This window comes from Ochlerotatus camptorhynchus, unplaced genomic scaffold (assembly GCF_037179485.1).
Source record: "Ochlerotatus camptorhynchus isolate MF236.1 unplaced genomic scaffold, CSIRO-AGI_Acam_v1.1 ptg000007l, whole genome shotgun sequence".
Taxonomy (NCBI): Eukaryota; Metazoa; Arthropoda; class Insecta; order Diptera; family Culicidae; genus Ochlerotatus; species Ochlerotatus camptorhynchus.
In genome coordinates, this window is record NW_027040499.1 from 1470167 (window position 1) to 1489632 (window position 19466).

At 41.3% G+C, this 19466-nt stretch overlaps 2 protein-coding genes and 1 pseudogene across 2 annotated transcripts; 2 read left to right on the plus strand and 1 right to left on the minus strand.

Annotated features, from left to right (window-relative positions):
* Window positions 1-3786: 3786 nt before the first annotated feature.
* On the plus strand, window positions 3787-5913 carry IntS10 (integrator complex subunit 10). The gene is made up of 3 exons (XM_065217408.1): window positions 3787-4062; window positions 4124-4385; window positions 4444-5913. Exons 1-3 carry the CDS (start codon window positions 3872-3874, stop codon window positions 5872-5874), a joined length of 1884 nt encoding a protein of 627 aa, XP_065073480.1. The 5' UTR covers window positions 3787-3871; the 3' UTR covers window positions 5875-5913.
* Window positions 5914-7007: 1094 nt separating this feature from the next.
* Window positions 7008-8471, plus strand: LOC135697341 (gustatory receptor for sugar taste 64a-like; annotated as a pseudogene).
* Window positions 8472-17808: 9337 nt separating this feature from the next.
* LOC135697072 (uncharacterized) lies at window positions 17809-18228 on the minus strand. The gene has a single exon (XM_065216662.1). It carries the CDS (start codon window positions 18226-18228, stop codon window positions 17809-17811), a length of 420 nt encoding a protein of 139 aa, XP_065072734.1.
* Between the last annotated feature and the right edge of the window lie 1238 nt (window positions 18229-19466).

A 19466-nucleotide genomic window follows, 5' to 3' on the forward strand; every position in this document is an offset into this window, starting at 1 on the left:
ATTGGCTATTATGGATGTTGAGCCGCCAGGAGAAGCTTCTTCAAATGAAGACAATAAAAAGAACAAGTAGCATCAAAACGGGTGTTGAAACACCAAGATGTTGAAACTATCATTAAAAAAGATTGCTTTGTGGGAATGATACACAAAGTAAATGACGAAACACTCGCGGAATAACGATCATATATAAGTAAACCTAGAAGGATTTACGGGCTCCGGAATGTTACCGCGAGGCAATTAATTTAAAACCAAAACCATAAGATAACCACATAGTTGCATCTCGTTTGCATAGCCCTAGCTGACGTTGATACCAAGGCCAAGAATATGAAATGAAAAGTAGGGCAAAAGGAGCGAGAGCTCGTTTTACATAATCTAACTGCAGTATTTACTTAGGAACGTTTCTGCGTTCAAGTAGGATAAACACGCCCACGCATGGCATGCTTCCCGAATAGAAATTGTAATGTAGGAAACATCAGCAGACATCTTCAATACATTAAATTTTAACGTGTATTGCTGTAACCTTAATGTATTCAGACTTCAGTGTGACGTCCAAGTACATAAAAATACATTAGCCTCAAACGTTACATCAGAATCAAACGTCTTGACGATGTAAAATTTGACATCAGAATACATCCAATGACAACAGAACCTAACGTTACATTAGAATCAAACATCATCACGATGTAATTTGTTGCACGCATAAAACATCAGAATACATCCAATGACAACAGAACATAACGTTACATTAGAATCAAACTTCATCACGATGTAATTTGTTGCACGCATCTAGGTTACGTTTAGCTTTCCCTCTCTGTTTATCCTTAACGAAGGATATAATTATAATGTTTAAACGTTACAAATGTCTCATTCTTATTTGTAGAGCCATATCAGATCTGAGTTACGAAAATAAATAAACTTACAAGATATCTGAGAAATCCCAGATCTGAGAGGGCATAGTATATAAGGTCTAAACAACACAAATTTACCCTTTCAAGGGCGATCGGAATCCTAGCTAATTAGAATAGGCAAATTAGGTTAAAGTTCGGTATTGAAAGGGAAATGTTAAACCATGGACAAATCATGTAAAGGTTTTACATAATTATAAGTTGCTAATGCAACACGTAGCTGTAAGATCACTTTGTACAATTTTGTTGAATAAAATTAAGTTTCGTAGGTTACTCCAGATTCTTCTCTTTTTGAATCCGAAAGAACTTTCGGCCTAGAAGTGAAAATTTCTCTCCTTAACCGGAGAAAAAAGTAGCTCCTAGAAGAACTCTTGACTTGGAAGTGAAAACTTCTCTCCTTAACCGGAGAAAAAATGAGCTCCTAGAATCGAGAAACAGTGTCTGACCTAGTAAGCGAAAGACTCTCCCTAACTGGAGAAGAAAGTAGCTTTTGGCGGCGACAACTAGGAATCGGTGGTAGATCTTACATCCCGTAGCGTACCACGAAAAGGTGATCTACCCACGTTACGGGGCATGCATCACTTATGAGTGCCCTTTCTAAATGTAGATGTATCAATGTAATATGTATCAATCAATCATATTCATGGTGCAGTATTGAACATCAACAACTGGTAAAAGTTGATAGAATATTACAGTCATCAACATGATTTGTTCTCGAATTCTGTGTACATCGTACAATGTGATATTAGGAACGGAATAACTAATGTGCAGCAGTTTTGATGTAATATTCAACAACTTTTTTTTTGTATTCGTTATATGTGGTAGGGGAAACGCTCCTATAGTTGCGGTACGTTAGAAGCGTTAGGTTCCTATAGTTGTGTATGGAGACGCAATACACAACTATAGGAACCTAACGCTTCTAACGTACCGCAACTATAGGAGCGTTTACCCTATGTGTCTCCAGTGGGATGCCTTGATCACTTATCATTTCCAAGAGCTGACATCTACTAACTAGACGTGAAGAAGAACTGGCATCACTGATAAGTTCGAAATGTGGTGGCTCGCTCAATGGTTCAGTGGCGCCACCATGACAAATGCAAGCACATTCTCAACTAAAACATTATTTGCGATGAATGTGATTGTGAGTGTTATGTCTGTTGCGTGTAAATTTCAGTAACTCATGATTACTAAACAAATAAGAATTAAAAACTATTTGAATAAACGTTAACTTTCAGAGTTAAATCTTGAAAAAATGGTATGAGCATTATGTGTGACTTAAAGATTGTCGAAGACATCATATCAAAAAGACTGGGTACTTTGCCAGAATCCAAGCGACAGATACAATAGCGCTGCGCTTAAGAGAAGGTGGAAGCAACGCATAGAAAAATGAGAAAATACTCAAACCTTTCTTCTGAGGATGTAATCATTGCTATCAAATTCGTGCGTATCAAATATTTACCTTGTACCTGTTTCATAGCGTTCGAATGAGAAAATTGGAGAGTTGCCAGTCTTCTTGATTTGTTGTCTTCGAGATTATGCAAGCGAAACATCCAATTCAAATCAATCCATTCACATACATCCTACGCATCCGTCTTAAGTTTTATATAATCGTGTGAAGGTCGCTAAGGGATATTTTAGTTTGAATTGCATGATTAACTTGGAGAATTGCATAGTCAAGTTGGTATGAGTGGACAATAACATAGAAAACTGAATAAGATAGAAAGTTGTGCATTGTTATGGGTTTTCTTTACGTTTCAAGCAAATTTGGTTCTTTAAGGGTATTGAGGTAAATGCATATTCGTAATCTGCATTAAAAATGGAACCCAAATCCAAAATTTCATCCATTTTGGTACACTGGAACTATTTTAAATAAGTACGATTACAATTTTGGATTTGGGTTCCATTTTTAATGCAGATTACGAATATGCATTTACCTCAATACCCTTAAAGAACCCAATTGGGTTTTTTAAGGGTATTGAGGTAAATGCATATTCGTAATCTGCATTAAAAACGGAACCGAAATCCAAAATTTCATGAACTGCAACTATTTTAAATAAATGCGATTATATTAGCAAAAATCAGCATCTTAGAGCCCCTCAGTTGAACTTTGTATGGAAGCGAGCTGTCAATTTGATATTATTAGTCACAGACAAACAGATATAACATTCACAAGTTGTTCATCGAACAAGCATTTAACGGACAATTTAAAAGTATTGTAGTTGGTAGTACCACCACCCGTGGCGCGCCTAGTCAATTCCCGCGTTTGACGTTTACACACTACCGCCATCTGTTCAGCGTAGTGCCCAGCACAGTGTACTCAACACATGGCGGTAATGTTTTAGCGACAATGTTTTACAGTGAGCAATATTCAATGTGTTATGTCTGTTTATCTGTGGTTTAGTGTCAAACAGTGAAGATATTATGTATTTTGCATTAAATTTTGATCTAAAAATCGCAATAAAAGTCTTTGGGTTCGAAAAATATAACGAAGAAAACGAAGCTCCTTCAAATGATAAAAAAAGAGCGATATTTTTTTTTCAGCACTAAAGAAACCATAAACCTAAAAACGAGCTCACAAGTTTTTGCGATCAGTTTGGACCTATCATTGAGCTAATATTTACCCATATTCTTGTTTTCCGTATTTTTCATACAACTTTTGTTTGTTTGAAGAAAAACGGTTCGAACCGAGGTTCGAACGAAAACGAGAATAATGGGTGAATATGTTCCGGAGCAAATGATTTCCATGTAATCGTTCTTGATAGACCCCCAGGCAATGAACCCAACAGACCGAGCTGTTGTTCATTCATTTATTCTCCAGTGCTGCCAGCAAACATCTTGTAACTGTCAAACATAAAATCGGACGAACAAACTGCGTGTTTGCGGTAGCCGCTTCGGCTGTGTTTGAATGTTTATTTTGATTCAGGATTTAATTTTTCGCATCAAGCTGGGCAGAAAATTCAATCTAAACCATGGAAGTACTCTCCAGCGAGAAGTATCTGATAGCTCGCGCTAAGGAAACGACTGATCCGTACACGGCCAAAGCATGGATCATCGCGGCAAAGACGCTCTTTCCGAACGACTTCGGCGTCCAGTTCGAGGCGTACGAAATCGAGAAGAATGCTAACAATTTTGAGGAAGCCGCGAAATGCTTGAGTTATATGTAAGTATTATATGAATCCTCCATTACGGGGATGAGAGCTGATGGGATTCTCTTCTTGTAGAATTATGACATTCCAAAACGCCCATCAGACACCGGCCAACCTGTTGAACGAAATCTCACTGATGACGTCCGCGCTTCGAGTGCCGGAAGGGACCACCACTTCGGAGCAGGAATTCTACGTTAAAATGTTCCAGTACATTTCTTACGAGGTGCAGCACAAGATCCTGCTGCTCACAGCTGCCCACTCCAATAATAATCTGGACCATTGCCGCTTGATTTTGCTGTTGCTGAAAAGATTCCCTCAAGCGATTTCCACTCATGCTGTAAGTCGATCCGTCGTCATTAAATTATTTTTGATATTGAATTTTATCTCACTTTCAGCCTCGCCTACTGGAAACTCTAGTTCAGAACATAACGATACCGAGCTTTAAGGAAATGTTGGTACAGGAAGCGATCCCGCTGGTTTACAATCGTCCTCCAGAACTACCGAGCAAGTTGGTTCATCAAATCATGGCCGTTTGCTTCGAGTATTATCTGAATCAGATGCTCACGGAAACTGAGGATAAAGCACGAACGATCGCAGATTGTTGGCGTAAAATTTTCGAAATACTTGAATTTTGTGCACAGATTCTCAAGTGGGAACCGTTCGTGCCTTACAAGAAAGGTTGGAGCAAGGATATCTACTGGCAGAAGATCATTCAAATTGTGCAGTCTGCTCCGCCGAGACCCTCCGAGAACAAACAGATTCTATTTTGCGCTACGATCGTGTTTGTGCTGTCGCTTCAGGAGTACATTAATTATTCCCGTCTGAAAGGAAAGGACAATGAGATTGAGGTGATTCTCGTTGAAGGTTTGAAGGATTTGAAAATCGATGTAAAACGCCGTCAGATGGAAACGGTTTTGGAGATTCCACAGGTGGTTGTCAATGGACCGGTTAACCCTGATGCTCCAAATTGTTTGGTAACGTCGTACAACTGTTGGCAGCTGCTGCACTCGAATGAAATCCTGAAGGCCGACTTTACTCAGCTCATTATATGCATACCGGGCTTATCGCTGTGGATTCAGAAATTCTTAATCGACCTATCGGTTTACGTTAGACAGCACGAAGAAACGCATTCGCTGCTTCAATCTCAAAATGCCCGCAACATGTCCCAGCTGGAGAAAAACGTCCGCTTGTTTGGTGTTGCATTGGTACAAGGGAGTATAAATGTCCATTTGTTTGAGCTGATGAACAGCATTCTGCAGAATCTTCCCACCACAAATGGATACTATTTGCAAAACGTCTCCCTTTACCCAGCGCCCCGGGTGCTGATGCTAATGCCTCTAACCAAGCGTGCCATTCTACATTATATAGTTCAAACACTCATTACCTTCCTCAAGGCCAAGCTAAGCGACCCCGACTGTTCGAACTCCGTTATGGGTAATCTTCTCGTTTTGTGCCAGCTGAATTGGCCTGACGAATCCACAATCGTGGAAATTATTTTCGAAATTATTAAATCGAGACGTCAATTCAGTTATCCCACCTGGACGAATTATGTGGTAAACGTGGAAATCGTCGAAGAGTTCATGTATATGTGGCAAAATTGTCCGGACGTGAAGCTGGAGTTGGCCTTGCCGTCGAGTAGTAGTACCCTAGCCGCCGCAGGGTCCAGGCGAATCGGAACGCGAGGAGTGGATAAGGGCGTAAAGGAGGACTTCAAGCAGGCGATCAAACAGCAAATTTCACGTAGCAACGAAGATCTGGATGAGCTGTTGGTGCAATTTCTGCAGCAGCAACATTTAAGCTTGTTGCAGAATATTTTCGAGAAATGATGAAATTGATGGACAAGGTAGAATTGATTGTGTAGGAGATTTATCTGGATATATTTTTATTCTTAAATTGCATAGATTACGTGTTGATTGTTGTTCCGAAATGTCCATAACTTCAACGAGGCTTTTGTGTTTCATGTGCCACGTTAACAATAGTACGTTCTATATATGCCAAATAGTGGATACAATGGAGTGAAATCGAATAAGGCTTGTTTATAAACATAGCCTTTTGATTATTAATCATGCTAACAGCTGTTATTGTTTACTCAATTTAATTGAATTGAAATTGACAATATTATTCAATACATAACAAATAAGCCGTGTTCACCAATGAAACCTAATTATTAATTTTTCTCAAGAGTAATTTTTTTAACGGCGTTTGGATTCCTGTATTGTTGTCTTACAGCAACTTCAAAAGCAAAAAAGCAAGTACTGAAATAAACCTAAAGTAAGGTGTGTTTCTCAGCAAGCACTGCACCAAATCGGACACAACAATCGCCAAATGGAACGAAGAGAGATCGACGTTAAATAAAGGAAAGTGCGTCCATCTGCTCAAATGCTTTTGAAGGAAAATATATAAGATGAGTGCTTACCTGTTTCCAACGACCAAAAACCCTCAATCGAAGTGAGACCTAGTGGTCTGCGGGCATACTATAAATCATCCCCAAATGCGAAGTTAATGACTTGGAAGAAATTGTAACCATTTCAAAAGTAGAATGCAAAATGCCATGTCAAGATCATGTCAACATAAGAAGTCATTTACCACAAATTCACACTACTAGGTGGTTTAGTAACGAGTTTCGTTTCAGCTAACCCCTCTCATCACAAAAATGATTAGCTAAATAAGCAATGATCAATGTTAAACTGCCAATACTATAACTAATTGTCGCAATGCCTGCAGAGCTCCGGTGCTAGCTCTTCCGCCTTGCAAAGAAATCTCAATCACCTATAGTCCTACAGCAACAGCATTGGACACCGCTCATGGGAACCATTGCAGCCGGACTAATGTACCAGCTGCTATCGGTTTGGCTAATCTTAATCGACGGTCTGCACTCTGCAACATTCTTGCATATAAAGGCTCTAGAGTCGTAGGCATTTGACGGCAAGTAAGTCTGAAGATGCACGGCGAAACCTTTCACAGTGCAATGCGGCCGATTCTGCTGCTATTCCAACTGATTGGCATATTTCCTCTGTACGGGATCCTGCAAAAAGACCCTCGGGATCTACACTTCCGGTGGTTCACGTTGAGAACGTTGTTTTCGGCGGTTATTGTACTGATTGGATTAACCATGAGTTACGTTGAGTATGAATGACTGGATCGGGTCGGTGGAGTCAATGCTCAGAATATAATTGGAATCGTGTTCTACGTGGATACGGTTATTAGTACTGTGCTGTTGGTGAACCTTGCCCGAAGGTGGCAAAAGTTGGCCGTTCAATTTGATGTGATCCACAACGTGTTTGTGATGGGCAGTGATGACAAAGTACGGAAAGGAATCCACTCGAAGATACGCGTCACCGCTTGCGTACTGCTCACGTGTGGCATTTGTAAGTGGATATTCAAAATCGTTGAAGCCGTTGATAGGAACTGATTTTTAATTTCAGTTCAACATGTAGCTTCCAAGACGGCCGACGTTTACAATCAATATCGTGAAGCCAAATTCTGTGGATGGGATGTGCACAATTTTCCACACTATTTCGCTTCTCGCAACTATTCCTTCATCTTCAAACATGTCCGATACAATATTTTGATTTTACTTTTCTTCGAGGTATGTTTGATACGCAGCTAATAGCTCGTTCAATCGAATCAATGATTTTCCCTTATTCACATAGTACTCGCATGCAGCCCTGACAATGTCCTGGGGCTGCCACGATTTGATGATCATTCTGACCAGCATAAGCATAACTTACTATTTTCGTCAAATTCACGCCAAAGTGCAACCCTTCAGTAGCGGTATCACGATAGCAAATGAGAAATTCTGGGCGGAAGTTCGTACTCAGTACGTGCTGCTTTGTGAGTTTGTGAAGGAGGCCAATGGCTATTTGGCACTGATCATCATACACTCCTGCGGTAAAAATCTGTATCTGATGTGCTTCGAGTTGATCAACATTACCAAGTGAAACCAAATCGGAACCAGATTTGTTCCCAAAGAGCTTACAGTTTGAATTTCCATTCCAGAAAAGATGATACCGTCGCCTCCACAATACATCACTGGGCTGCACTGATGTACCTGATTATTCAAACGACATTGGTCTTCTACAGTGCGGCAATGATCAACGAGACGGCTAGGGATCCGTTGGCAGTGTGCCATAGAATCCCTAACATCGGATGGTGTTCGGAACTGGAGCGGTTCACTGGACAACTGAGAAGCAATCAAGTGGCATTCACTGGGATGGGATTTTTTCGCCTCACCAAAAGAACCATGCTTGCAGTAAATGAATGAATTTATTAAGTCCTTGGAAGGGGGATCACATAAATTTGCACTTTTCAGATGGCAGGTACAGTGGTAACCTATGAACTAGTGATGTTGAAATTTGCAGAGGATACCGAAGGCGTCGGAGATATAGTTCCATGTTCGAGGCTGGCATTTTCCAAGGATTAAACAAAGATGAAATAAAGCAAAAAGATGCACAACTCTTATGATACACATGAGATACGAATAGCGCCACCGTGAGTGGAATTCCTACTAAAACACTGTAAAATGTAAAACTGAACGTCAAAATTATCTGATAGTTCGGCCTCGCCCAAGCAAGTCGAGAAGCTCCATCACGAACAAAGAATACTGATCGTCTCAAGTTGACCCGATGCAATCGCAGCAGAACACCTCCAATCAATAGACCACTACAACGATGAGCGGGTTTCGATGAAGCGCTCAATGGTCGAAAGGAACGCTTCAGTATTAAAACATCGCTGAATGAGAGCAGCAACAAACGGGAAAATTCCAAATCTCCCAAAAGACGATCATAACCACCAAACCACTTCACATTCCAAAACCAATAAAAACATGATAGGCAATGGGTCCACGGTTTTTCCTCCGGTACCTGCAGATCATTCTTTTTGTTAAGGGGATTTGTTTACCCTAATAAAACATTACCATAAACGAACGATAACCCAAATGATGGAACTAGTAATCCTGAAATTCGCGGAAATATCATCAGACGATTTGGCAACGTGGCCTTGTCTACGGTATGAGTTAGTTTGTTTACGTTATTTGAATTCTTAGAGTGAAATGGTGAACCGCGGTCGTGGAAATGCAACGAAGTGCAAAAATGTAAGCTTTTTTCCGGTTTCCAAAAAACACTGAATTTCGCCAAACATGGCGGAGTTTTGCGGACTACCGGCAGATTTTTCCCTAGAGGATTCTATGCGTTTGTGCAGTGTATGTTGCAATGATAATTATTGGGTGGTATCTATTTACTATTAGCTTCTTTCAGTACCACTTCACACACACACTTGTATTTTGCTTAGGAATTAAGATATATTGCTGGAAAAAACAGGAATATAGCGTATAGTGTTATTGCGCACTTCACACCAAACTGGACAAATAAGTGTTATGTTAACGCATTTTACTGCTATAATGTTTTTCAAATTTATAAAAGTTTTGTTTGAACGTATTTCACCCCGATGACAATACTTTTCAACCCAGTTCTCACTGCTCGATTGGCTCAATATGGCCGCTTCCGCGAATCTATATATATATACACTCCAAAAAATATGCACGTCCGATGTACGTGAAAAAATAGGTAGCTTTCGTCCATACTACTTTTCACGTAACATTTACGTTTTAACCCAGGTAGCCAAAATATTCCCATTCCCATTTCAAATAAAGCGAAGTAATACAAAAATACCTTCAAATAGTTGCAGTATGCTGAATCACTTCTTCCACTAATAAAATCGATGCCGCCATATTGTTTAACTTCTTCATGCATGCACACTAGAGTGGGTCATCGTTATATGGAAAAACGCAAACTTTACCTCATCAATCGAGAACAACTCTTTTTTGGTTCCATTTGGAGTCCCAAACAACTGTGCAAAATTTGGGGACGATTGGTTGTAACTCGGCTTTCCGCATTGCATTTGAAATTTGTATGGAAATTAGTATGGGAAATTTGCATTTTTATCCCTATAGACCGCAATTTAGCATAAACAATGCAACTAAGTATTTACAAATATCGATGAAGTGCCTAACAACTTCGCCAAGTACGATGCTAGAATGTATCTAAAAAAAAGTTATAGCAATTCAAATATTTGTGGTTTGAATTAAACACCAAAAAATCCTTTTTTTCTGCCAACACTGCCGGTGTACCAATGGGTAATAATATAACATTCGCAGTTGATTGTAAGACGCCATCACGTTGTAGTGTAAATATTTTATATGCACTTGTCCGTTCATTTGTTAGTGAGATGTTGTTTGAATTATTAGCAGTTAGAAAATTTCAAATTTCTATATAAAGCTTTTATTTGAACGTTTGAAATATTAAACTGCCATTAGGGCCACCCGCATATAGAAAACACAGAAGTAGTCGTACATCAAAAATCAAAAAACAGTAGAAAACGAAAACTGTCTTCACCAGTTTCGTCTCAGACACAGGGACAGTTGGATTTCGCTTGTTGGGCTATCTTTAAATGGGCTACAAAATGGTTAGTGACAATCTGGAAGGAACAATATACCCACCGACAAACCGACATGACACTTAATTCTGACTTATGCCCGAAAATCGAAAACGGCCGATTTAAATGTGCAGTGATCAGAACTGTCAAAACCATAGGATTTTTTTTTATCTAGATAAAATAATTTGTCTAGAATAGATCAGACACGAACCAATTCATGACTTTTGCATGCGGGTTCATGACTTAGCTAAATATTTCCCGCGAACATGGAGCCAGATGTCAGTAGTGTACTTTGGTCAGAAATTTTATTGTTTTTGCTATGGTCATTCATGTCGGTTTGTTGGTGATATACCTAGCTCGGGTCCTCACAAGTTCCTACCTCACGCCTCCACGAGTCATATGATCACAAAAGACTGCCAGCTGAAACATGGACACAGCTGGTTGGCGTAGCCTGGGCAATGTTGTCAATCCGACAATAGCAGAGTGAGGAGGTGCGACGCGAACACTGGCGCGGTAACCATAGCACGGTGATAGAGGAAATGCTTCGCCAACCCGAGCGTCTGTTCACCATGGAGGTGCGGCTCAAACAGCGTCTGACTGGCATCCTGCGGCTGAATAAGAAATGCTCTTCCCCGGAAGCTACACCTAAGATGGCAGCCCCATCACGGCGGATAGGAGACCTTAGGCCAACCACATACTGTCTCTAAAACCTTTACAATTGTTACAGAAACCAACAGAGAAAGACATTGAACTGATATAACGGCAACGACAATTTTTGGCGCAAAACAACGGACACGAATTGGATCATGGAATGTATTGACGTTAGCCCAGCAGGGTAAACTGGCACAACTCGCCAACGAGGCGCGACGCATGAAGCTAGAAATCCTGGGACTGAGTGAAGTTCGTTGGCCAAACTTTGGAGAACACAAACTGCCGTCGGGACAGGTACTACTATACTCTGGTATTCGAGGTGAAAACGCTCCCTGCCATCGTGGAGTTGGTCTCCTACTTACCGTCCAGGCAAGTGCTGCGCTCATCAAGTGGGAGCCTATTAATGAGAGGATAATCGTTGCCAGATTTAACCATAATCCAATGTTATGCGCCAACCGATGCTGCCGAGCTACAGGACAAGGAGAATTTTTACAGTCAACTGAATGCCGTCGTGGATAAGGTTCCAAAGAGTGACATCAAGATCTACACTGGCGACTTCAATGCGAAGATCGGCTCCGACAACACGGACTATGAGCGTGTCATGGGACGCCATGGTCTCGGCGAAATGAGCGAGAACAGTGAACTGTTTGCAGAATTTTTTGGCAATAACGACATGGTGATCGGGGGCTCGCTCTTCCCCCATCGGCCAGTGCACAAAGTCACGTGGGTTTCCCGTGATGGACATACCGAAAATCAGATCGACCACATCTGCATCAGCCGAAAATGGAGACGGAGCCTTCTTGATGTCCGGAATAAACGCAGCGCCGACATCACGTCTGACCATCACCTTCTAATCAGTGAAACCGCCTACGCATGGTGCGGATCCAGTGACGGGAGGAGAGACTCGGGCGGCGGTTCAACACACGCCGACTTGAAGATCCAGCGGTAAAAAGGTCTTTTGTTAAAGAACTTGAGACTCGAGCTGCGGACGTTCCAGAAGGTGGCATCGTAGAAGAACAATGGACGGCCATCAAGAATGCCTTTATAGAAACAAGCGAGAACAACTTGGGTGAGCTGCGCACCCAGAGGAAAGAGTGGATAACAGATGAAAGCTCGGTAAAATAAACTAGGTGTGTAGCAGAGCTTATTCGAAAACATTTTTGATTATTCAGCGTTTATTAGACATAACTGTTTCCTTTAAACAGCGATGCTCTGTATACGCTTGAGATTCTCATTCATGTGAAGTAACGTTTAATAAGACATTATTAAATTGGGTTCTTTAAAGGTATTGAGGTAAATGCATATTCGTAATCTGCATTAAAAATGGAACCCAGACCCAAAATTTCATCAATTTTGGTACACTGGAACTATTTTAAATACGAACGATTGCATTTGCAAAAATCACCTTATTAGCGCCTCTCGGTGTCACTTTGTATGGGAGCGAGCTGTCAGTTGGTTAGTTTAGTGTCAAGCGGTGAAGTTATTATTATGCATCAAATCTGGATTTAAAAATCGAGATGAAAGTGTGTAGGTTCGAAAAAAAATATCGCTGTGCTCAGAAAACGAAGCTCTTTCAGACGATATATAAAAAACGATATATTTTTCAAAATTAAAAAACCCAATTATTGTTAAACGATTATTCATCAACTGCGGTACCATTAACCCGAAAATAAGTGGAACGGGAGAGACAGGGTATGGGGTGTTGCTCTAGTGATTTTTTTCATTATTTCTGACGTAGCACACGCCACACAATTATTAGAAAATTTATTACAAATATACATGTCGTTGCATGGGATTCGAACCATGTACCTTCCGATCACCAGCCACTTGCCTTGTCATCTGAGCTGTCCTAGAATTCATCATATGGGCAGCTTAATAATCAATCAAAGCTTGCTTGAAACTGAATACCTATCAGCACTCCCGATCGCAATTCAAGTTCCATGTGGGAATGATTAATTCATTCAACGTTGTTTTGCGTGATACCAATGCTACCTCTTCACCTCGCCAATTCCCAGGAAAGGATGCTCGGTTATTTTTTTTTAAATTAGATCAATGCATTCATTGTCGCGGGTGATATGATCGATGATTACTATAAATTAATTAGGTGTAGAATACAAATAAAAAAAAAAAGAGTTGAGCTTGAGATTGAAACCGCGATCGTTTCTGTTCATTGCCTTCTAGTCTTTTTCCATATAGAGCTGCGAAACAGTTCGATAAACATTCTTATAGAAAATTTTCTCAGCTACAACTTTGCTGAAGATTGTTTCTATGTAAAACGAGACAGGAAAAAGTTATCAATTATTTAAGAGATTGGTAAACTTATGACATGATAAAGCAGCTGCTCTGTAGGCAACACTGTATTTTGCAGTGTGACATAGTAGCCATGATTTGTGTGTCCTATTCAACGCTCCAGAAATACCAATGTTGCCTGCTGAGCAGTTGATTGAGCATGATCATAAGACATCAGCGCATTGAACCATTGATAACTTTCGATCCTTGCATTTAATCAAAAAGTAGTCTTCAGCAAAGTTGTAGCTGGAAAAATTTCCTACAAGCAAAGTTGAAAACTTTTGAAGCAGACCGATATGGTGAATTATTAGATAGACATGAACAAAAATCTTGGTTTTACCATAGTAATTCCCATGCAAACTTCAAATGGTTTTTTTTTATGGAGGCGAACCAGCCTAAGGCTGAAAGCCTCCTAAATAAAGCTAAATAATAATAATTCAAATGGTTTGTGCCATCTCAGTTTCCCACCAAATGGGTTCAAATTTTGAGAGGTTAGTCAGGATCCGATTTGGACTCGTTTAAGTATTGTGGAGCGAAAATTTCAAATTTTGCATCACTCTAATGTACACATAGTGTTTTCACCTTTATTCAGTAATATTGTAAAGCAGTGCAATGAAATCCAATAATGGAGCTAGAAAACATTTATTAGACGTCTAATAGAGTATGTTATTAAATCAATTGAAAACAGTCGAATTAAAGCGTCAATGTATGTGCAAATTACACTTAGGCTGTGAACCATTTGCCGAGTTAAATTTAACTCGTGGTTAAAAGTGACATTTCGAAAGTTATTTTCTATGTTCGAAAATCCCTGTGCTGTCGATCGACCGGTTTTCGAGCAGAACTTAGCCAAGGTTGTCAAAATTTAACTTCTTGTCTGTCAGAAGTAACCACGCTCGGATAGCAGGGTTAATCGATAACTTTCCATCTGTCAAATTTTAACCAAAAGTTAAAATAATCCACCAAATGGTTCAGAGTCTTATTCAGTTTGTTATTAAATCAAACTTCTGGCGTTGAATTGGGAAGACAGTCAACGTTTATACAGCTTTAATATAGACTGTTCCAGAAAGTATAAGCACACTTTCAAAATAACAAAAAAGTCATGTTTTTTTAAGTTTTAATAATTTTATTTGGCAAATCATATTTGTATTTGTATTTCAAATGATACTTTACTCTCGTTTAATCAACATATTTAATCATAGCCAAGACTCCTAACTTTTCCTCGAACATGACCCACTAGCTTCTGCGCAGTGGTACTTCCCACCATTTTGTCCACTTTTGGCCAATCTTTTTTGAATTTTTCGATGTCGTCCGCTGGTTTTATTAATTTTCGAAGCTTTGCTTTGGTTAAAGCCCAAAAAGTCTCGATTGGCCGTGCCTCCGGGCAGTTCGGCGGATTCATGTCTTTCGGCACGAAACATACATTTTGACTTTTGTACCATTCTAAGGGCACTGACATGACGCCAAATCAGGCCAAAATACTACTTGACCTTCGTGCTGCCTGATTATCGGCAACAATCGCTTCTGGAGACATTCCTTAACGTATTTCTGAGTGTTCATCGTCTCCGTTGTGATGTACGGACTACATGTTTTACCACACTCGCATATTGCCTGCCAAACCATAATCTTCTTACCGAATTTTTCGGTAAAAATTGCCTTCTCCGTTTCGGGGATGTCCTTGCCTTCGCTTACAGTATAGAATTGTGGTCCGGGAAGCGTTTTGTAATCTAGTTTCACGTACGTTTCGTCGTCCATTATTATACACCCAGAATTTCGACACAATAACGAATCGTAGAGTTTGTGGGTCCGTGGTTTCACGGACGCGGCCTGTTTTGGGCGAGGGGGGCGACACATCTAAGTCTCAATTTTAGATGCTCAATAAATCTCACACTAGCGAATAAATCTTTGAAAAATCTTCTTTCATTTCTCGCATCTACTTGCTTCGCACATCTTTTTTTTGCAGGAAATCTTTAAAATCGTGATAAATCTTCTTTCTATCTACTCAGCGTACGCGCAGCGAGCCACAGCAAGCCACAGCAAAACACAATATTTCCTGCATCGTAGATAGAGTCGTTACCCTCGGTTTTGGGTTCCTTTTGGGTTTTTTCTGCTTCCGGTATGTTTTTAGCCCAAGTCTTTCTTTGGCACGCATGACGTTACTCGATGAGGTCCCTAGTTTTTTCGCAACATCCCGAACGGAAGTCGCTGGTTTCCGTTTGTAGACATCCCTGATCTTTTTATCGATATCCGGACTTACAGGACCGGATTTCCGGCCACTCTTCGGCGCATCTTCAAACGTACACTGTTCTCTATATTTTTTATTCGCAGTTCGTACCGCTCCGACGCTTACACCCTCTTCCTTGGCCAATTTTCTCAAAGAGAGTCCGCTCACAGTGCACCATTTGTGCACGATACTTTTTCTTTGTTCCGGAGTAAGACCACGCATTTTGACAGGAAACACAAAACTGAGCACTTTTTTGATGCTATGTCATTCAGAAATGAGCAAACAAAAGGACGCAGCCAAAACATGTTGAAATATTTCATTATATTCAAAGTGACCGTTAAAATAAGCTGTGCTTATACTTTCTGGAACAGTCTATAAGTAAATTAATCAGATCAGAGTAAACAGTGGAATACGGAAAGGTAAATAAATTTGGAACCCATCAGTAATAATAACATTCCGTTTGGTGCTAAACTGCGCTAGATTAAGAAATACTAAGTGTGGGTTGTGCTTATTAGGTCGGAAGACCACTCTAGCACGTCCTTCGTAAGGGGCATGATTCCAAATCCGGCCAGAATATATTATTGGACCGTCGTGAGCCTTCAAGAGAGGGAGAAGCCGCTTTTGGAGACACTCTTCCAAATATACCTGTCCATTCATGGTGCTTGCGGTAACGAAAGGTGTACTCTGCTTTCCGCAAGTACAAATCGTTTGCCAAATTAAGAACTTTATCCTTGGGAGTCACATACAGGTTTCCTGGAATCTGGTTGAAGTCCGCCTTCACATATGTCTCGTCATCCATTACGCAGCAGTGTGGTTTCGTTATTTTGCGGTCGTACAACTTCCGGGAACGGCTTTTTGCGACCGTATAAACTCACAGTTTGGTGACTTCTGAACCTTAAACGTACGTAATCCAGCTCGAGTTTTGGTATTCTGCCCGAAAGTCCTGCTCACATGCAACTTTTTAGCCATATATCGTAATGAGGCGTTCGGTTTCCGTTTAAAGGCCCCAACCATGCGTTTGTGATCGTTCTCCCCAAGTAACCATAGGCACGTTATTTCGCCTTTTTGGCTATATACGGGCCTCATCAGAACTTACAAACAATGGTATAGCCGTTGTTCAGCTGTATATAGCCAAAAAGGCGAAATAACGTGCCTATGGTTACTTGGGTCGTTGACCTATGACCACTTTTTTCCGGATCTTTGCTTCCGATCAACAGTCAGACGTTCTTCGAACCATTTTATGATATCAGACACCGTGGAATTCGCGATTCCCAACTTTTTTTTTCCGATGGCACGATGCGACAGATCCTTATTCTCAAAGTACTCGTGCAAAACTTTTTCGCGCACGCACTGTTCTTTCGTCGCCATTTTGAAAACTTTTGGCACCTGATGAAATAAACCTACAGAGTGTAAACAACACACATTAAACTATGTCTACGCAAAATTTCAAATAATTTTACCCAATGGATCAAAAGTTATAGCAATTTAAGTGTGTGCGGATTTTAGACGGTACACCTTTTAAGGTTAGTCTAACAATATCTCATAAGCTAATGATAACAGTCGTTGTATTGCATAACATAGCATAAACCAGGTTGCACAATGTCGTCTGTGGTACAAGCTCCAAACTGTTGTTAAGAAGGAGACCCACCTTCATACGTTTTTTTTAGACTTTATTTTTTAGATTTTTAGCCGTAGGTTAGTTCATCTCGTCCATGAATGAAAGGTGGGGCCTCAGAAGGAGGACCCCCAACAGAGTAGTTTTTACAGTGTTTACTTCAACCGAAAATTGGTTCCTGGCTCGATCGTACATTTACACAACATATTAAAGACACAACATTAAAATCTGAATAAGACAGAGCTCCACACCGGGGGAACGGGGAGGGCCCCCACCAGGCAGAGAAGTCCCAACAGCCGAAAGGAATTAAAAAAGACTAAACTTTGCTCGATTGAGACTGGAGTTCTACAACTGACGCAAGTCCTGGAACGGCGTTCCACTGAAGTTGTGCGAGATCTTGGTGTGACCGGTTCTCAAACGCGACGCTATCTTCTGATCCCGCTGGTTCAACTGTTCTGTCCATTTCCTCGTTGTCCCTTTGATCCGTCTGATGAAGAGGGAGCGGTTTTGAGCCCACTCTGCGTCCCAAGCTTCCTGTACTTTGCTCATGATTCAGCACTTGACTTCGTGTAACGGTACTTCGTTAGTATAGCGGGGGGCAGATGGTCCTGCCCCAGCCATAAAGTCAGCTTCAGAGTTGCTTGGTACTCCGGAGTGCCCCGGAACCCAGCAGAATACCGTGTTTGGTGGCGTGGACTTCATCGTCACCTGTACCCAGGGATGAGTCGGGGCCTCGAATGTCAGGGTTTGTATGACGCTGTGCGAATCCGTGAGGACCAGGATCGGTCGGTTGGAGAGCGTTGTAGCAGCGATGAAGATGTCAGCAGCTTCAGCAGAGAAGACAGAACATTGCGGCGGTAAGCTGCAGCTGGTTGGTGTGATGTTTCCGGCTAGACCGATACCGACCCCGGCCCGAGAGCGAGATCCGTCCGTGTATCGGTGAGTGTGCGTATGGTGTTTTTCTCCTAACATTTCAGCTACAGTCCTTTTCATGGCCACGGAATTGTCTCCGTGTTTGCCAGCATTTGTCTCCATGCCAGTTGTAGACTGGTGCTAACGTAGCTAAAAGCTTATCCGTTGCGATGCAGGTCATCTCCAACCCGTATAGAAGGCGACTGTCGATAATAGCACTCGCCACGTGAAAACGGATGCTGCGGTTGTTCGATCTATTCTGTCGGGAAATGGTCTGGATGAGATTCACTCGGCTGCGGCACTGACTGACTGCACTGAAATGCTGTTCAAAGTTGAGGAATCGTTCAACGAGAACTTCCAGAACTCGGACGGTCTTCTTCAGCGGTATGGACTGGTCGTCGATTTTGATCGGTGGTCCGCTAATTCTGTGTCGAGAAGGGCCGACATGGCACCTGATGCTTTTAGAGGCTGATAATTCCAAGCCTACTGAGTGGGTCCACTTGGCGACGGCGGAGACTGCCGCTTGGGCTCTCATCCTTGTACGTACTGGCGTGGGTCCGGTGGTGACGATGAGGATGTCGTCGGCGTAGACGAACACAAATATGTTCTTCGGTAGTTGACGGAAGACTCCGTTCATCGCCACGAGCAACAGGGTAACGGTGATAACCGATCCTTGTGGGACACCCGTTTCCTCGGGGAAAAGCCGAGATTTGGTGTTGCCGACTGCGACTCGGAATGAGCGGTTGGACAAGAAATTCTGGATGCAGTGAACGATGGGTCCGTTAAGACCCAACTGGATTCGTTGCTTAAGGACAAGGAGCGTCCACGTTCTGTTGAAGGCCTTCGATATGTCGAGCGATACTATCACCGACAAACCGACATGACACTTAATTCTGACTTATGCCCGAAAATCGTAAACGGCCGATTTAAATTTGCAGTGATCCGAACTGTCAAAACCATAGGATTTTTTGATCTAGTTAAAAATAATTTATTCAGAATGGATCAGACACGAATTAATTCATACATTTTGCATGGGGTTCCATGGCTTATACCCCGTTCACATTACAGCCTATATCACGTAATATAGGCTGTCTTGCAATGAGCACTCATACATAGGATTTCCAGTGAAAACTAGATGCATGAGTGCTCATTGCAAGACAGCGTATATCACGTGATATACGCTGTAATGTGAACGGGGTATTAGCTAAATATTTCCCGCGAACACGGAGCCAGATGTCAGTAGTGTGCTTTGGTCAGAAATATTATTGATTTTGCTATGGTCATTCATGTCGGCTTGT

Excerpts from the sequence above, each read along its gene's own strand:
- IntS10 (XM_065217408.1), top strand. The coding sequence starts at position 3,872 with ATGGAAGTACTCTCCAGCGAGAAGTATCTGATAGCTCGCGCTAAGGAA. Across the intron at positions 4,063-4,123 it reads GCGAAATGCTTGAGTTATAT|AATTATGACATTCCAAAACG; the intron begins GTAAGTATTATA and ends CTCTTCTTGTAG. Across the intron at positions 4,386-4,443 it reads AAGCGATTTCCACTCATGCT|CCTCGCCTACTGGAAACTCT; the intron begins GTAAGTCGATCC and ends TCTCACTTTCAG.
- LOC135697072 (XM_065216662.1), bottom strand. The coding sequence starts at position 18,228 with ATGTTAGGAGAAAAACACCATACGCACACTCACCGATACACGGACGGA.